Source organism: Perkinsus marinus, assembly GCF_000006405.1.
Source record: "Perkinsus marinus ATCC 50983 genomic scaffold scf_1104296960470, whole genome shotgun sequence".
In the NCBI taxonomy this organism is placed as follows: domain Eukaryota; phylum Perkinsozoa; order Perkinsida; family Perkinsidae; genus Perkinsus; species Perkinsus marinus.
The window spans coordinates 1-3,802 of NW_003206130.1; the positions used below are offsets into that span (position 1 = coordinate 1).

General features: G+C 48.2%; 1 protein-coding gene across 1 annotated transcript; it reads right to left on the minus strand.

The window, feature by feature from the left end:
- Window positions 1-1,748: 1,748 nt before the first annotated feature.
- On the minus strand, window positions 1,749-2,791 carry Pmar_PMAR000395 (hypothetical protein; the record flags this gene model as incomplete). The annotated part of the gene is made up of 6 exons (XM_002772678.1): window positions 1,749-1,845; window positions 1,935-2,069; window positions 2,100-2,170; window positions 2,361-2,494; window positions 2,547-2,650; window positions 2,698-2,791. Coding segments are annotated over 6 exons (635 nt in total), but the record flags the coding sequence as incomplete, so codon positions are not given.
- Window positions 2,792-3,802: the final 1,011 nt, after the last annotated feature.

Here is a 3,802-nt window from a genome sequence, read left to right on the forward strand (position 1 = left end):
GAGAGCGGTTCTAATGTTGATGAGTCATCAAATGATGATGACGGTGTTTACCGTTTCACCATGGATACTTGAGTTCTCTCTGCCACTTCGTTATGTTCAGTCAATCGCTATGGACGATCCGTGAATATGGGGTGCGATAAGTTGCTGATAACACTTGCTCTTCCTCGTTGTTTGTCGATCATTCGGAAATTGAGAGCTCTGTCGCTACACGTACACTTCCCATGAGTTGAATCCAATCCAACTCAACTCGTCCAATAGAGGAACATGGCAAGAGAGGAACAGTAGATAACTCTGCATTGCTGTTATGTGATCACGATAAGAGCAATGGTCCCAACATCCCTACGATGTCTGCGCGGTGGATGCTTTCAATTCGCAAAGTGGGAGGGACGACTGACCCACCTTGTTGTCGAGAGCGAACTTTCATAAATCCGTGTGAATCTCACTCGAGCTGGATCAGCCGGCGCTTAATGTCCCGAAACATCTTCCATGAGACTCTCTTGTGGACTATTGACTCTCTTGGAGATCGGCACGTTGTCATCCGATATACTTTCCCACCGAAAATATGAAGGTTTCCTGGTGACGTCCACGATCAGTTACTCTGCAACACTACTCACTTGAACGATAGAAAGACAGCGGAAGTTACGCCGGACTATGAACATATATGGGAATATGTAAATCTAATCCGTCACTCGACACCGTTATTGAGCAGCATAAACAAGAGTGCTGGCGTGACGACAGCGTGTGTCACTGTGACACGGTGTGTGTGAGGTTTAAAATCCAACGCCGACAACACGGCTTAGTTCGACCCGCATCGATGCGCATTAACTCAGGAGGAATCAGTTTAAGTCTTTTAAATTGCCCACAGGGCGAGATAACCTCTGCCAAGATACTTCCTTTCCTCTCAGTAGGATCCACTTCCGACGTTTGCGACAGCGTCGTCATCCATCGCTTGCACACTAGCGCATCGCTATCAAGGTGTCACGGGGTACCGAGTCGTACAGTGTCTCTATTGGTAACCAAGTTAATGCTGATAGCGTTTCTTTATTTAGCCGACTTAACGTTTGACGAGATCTCAGCACGCAATTCGAATATCAGAACCGCGTTGCACAGAGCTCAATGAGAGCTTTCGAATGATACACATTTTGTTCATCAACTGTCACGCGCCGCGAAATTACATGGAGTGGACCTCGTTTTGTGCCACCCAGTATAACAGGTTTTCTGAGGTTGACTGAGCAGGCGACTGGGCCACAAAGACGGCGGAAGAGTTCCCCTGTTCTTCGACGTCAATCCCTTACCTAACCCAACGCCATCCATGGTCTGCAGAAGCAATAGGAGCCGCTAAGGTCACTAGTAGCGACTCGCTACATAATAGCATGAAAAGCCTGTAGCTCACGACTTGAGCCACAACCTGGTGATATGGGAAAAGAATGATCGATAAAGGACTCCCTCGTTGATGTCTTATCCAATAAGTATCATACCACACTCTCAGCGTCACACTGAGTGTGACACTGAAGTGTGCGCACCCGAGGGATCGAAAACTAGAGACATTCACAGCTCAATGGAGGGTTGACCAGATCAGGCAAGCGGTGATAAGCAAGAGATATGACAATACATGGTCGAAGACCAGTGAGGGGACGGCCAAGGAAGGGGTAGCGGCAGCAGCCGTCCATTCAAACGTTGACAATAATGTCTTTTGCCCGACCTGATCCTTGCGATGACCTCAACAGATCAGTAATGCCAGAGCCTACTTCGTTGTAGTTATTATCGCTGACAAGGTAGACGAATATACGTCCTGTACGTGGATCCCCTCGGACGGCCAGACCCTCCATATTATCAATATTATACCTGTAATTATAATAAGCCTTAGAATACCAACTCTCGTCCGATACTCATTGGAGCATTCGGCCTCAGTGGTATTCTTAGAGAATTCTTACCCATCTCTTGAAAAGATCTCCGCAATAATGAATGGCTTGATAGTCTCCCCTTTAGCGAGGACCTCTTGTAGCTCTGGCTTCGTGATATACCCTATCCTCATCCCATTACCCTCATTCGGGACGAATCTAAGGTAGCTGACCCGAGACAATCAAGGAAGGGCTCACCTTCTGAAGAGGATCATAAGGTCACCATTGTTGAGCTCTCCAAAGTCCGTCGGAAAGAAAGATTGATTAGACTGTAAAGGGATGGGAATCCATATGTGGGCACACGGCCAGTGAGATGTTATACGAATGGCGTAAAGGTCGCGGAATACGTCATTGAGCTAACTTTCCGTCCGAAAATTTTCCCTAAAATTTCAACTGAGAGACCTTACGATGGACTATCACTGCTTCGGATCAACAACATCCTCTAGTTACCAGTACTACCTCAACGAAGAAGCGCTTCACCTCATTGGAGCTCTCATTGTACGCCCAGCCTGGCAGGACCATCCGATCCTGTGGATCTGTAGTGGACGAGATGGGAGGCTCCTCGCATAGCATTAGTAGTAAGCCGTCCCTGCCTGCTGACGGCTCTGGCAAGATACTTATGAGGCCAACACCCAGCTAAGCTACGTTGCTTGAGTATGGCCTCCAGTCCACCATTGCTTGGGCAGTTAGTGAGAAGGTTCGATACATTCAAATTCGTGCTCCTCGGCGAGCCGACCCCTTCCAAGAATCTAGCGAGGCACCCCATCCAAGAGCATTATCGTCGTCTACCACATACCTCAACACGCGATGATCTCCCTCATAGCTGACGTACAACTCGCCCTTACCACCACCTTCATACCTGCCATTCACGGTCAGGCCTTCCGCGTCACCTAACAGTTACAACAACACCGCTTTTAGGGTATTGAGACGATTTGGTCCAGGGTCGGCTATACTCCAACGAGAGTACGCGCCCTATGATGATGATGGTTCATAGTATACTACTGTTTGGTATCGAAAGAACTTCGACAGCAGCACTTGTCTGTTGTTCACCAGGAGATATCTCATGCACTCCTCTGCTCTCCAAGTATGAGCGACGTACTACTCCTAACCATCGCTACTCACCCTCAATAGACCCGAATGGTATGGTCTGCCCTTGTGAGTCATGCATAGGGGACAACAAAGCCTCCTTAACATCATACTCTACAGCATCGCGAGTCGACGAAAGGTTCATCCGCACGAATAGCCTGATGACAAGCACCTTTCCAGTTGCCATCAAAGAGGAGTACCCTCGGTCGGATACGGTGAGGACTTCCGACCCATCCGGTGTGACGATGATGGAACTGAGGCCACCAAACTGCGACCCTGTCGTGTTTGTTTGCTGAAGTCTTAGCGTCTGAATATGCCTCAGAGTGCCTAAGCAAGAGGCGGCTCGAATTCAATCGGAGGCTCCTGTTCAAGCTGACCTAGGGAGCTAGTGATAGTATCCACACTGCTACCATTACGCAATGGTAACTTCCACTGTTCAAGCGATACAGTAGTACTCTGCTGGCAAGCAGCCACACATAGGAAAGATACGAAATAGGCCAGGGACATGGGGCGAACTGACGAAAGGCACTTCATTCCAAAACAAGGGCTTAAGAACTACAAACATTTGTATTGCCAAACTTGCAGGGCAACAGGGTTCCCATAGACATGCTCGATCCCAGTTGAATATCAGAATATGCACATACGTACAAGATAGCAACAATAGTATGAGCTCGACTCGGTCAAACCACTCGCAACGATTAGAGATTAAACACTCGCAAGGGTCGTTTCAACTCTCTACGACGACAAACACTCACATGCCCTTGAAAAACGTAACAGTTTAATACTCGTAGGTGTCTCAGGTGATAGGCACTCCG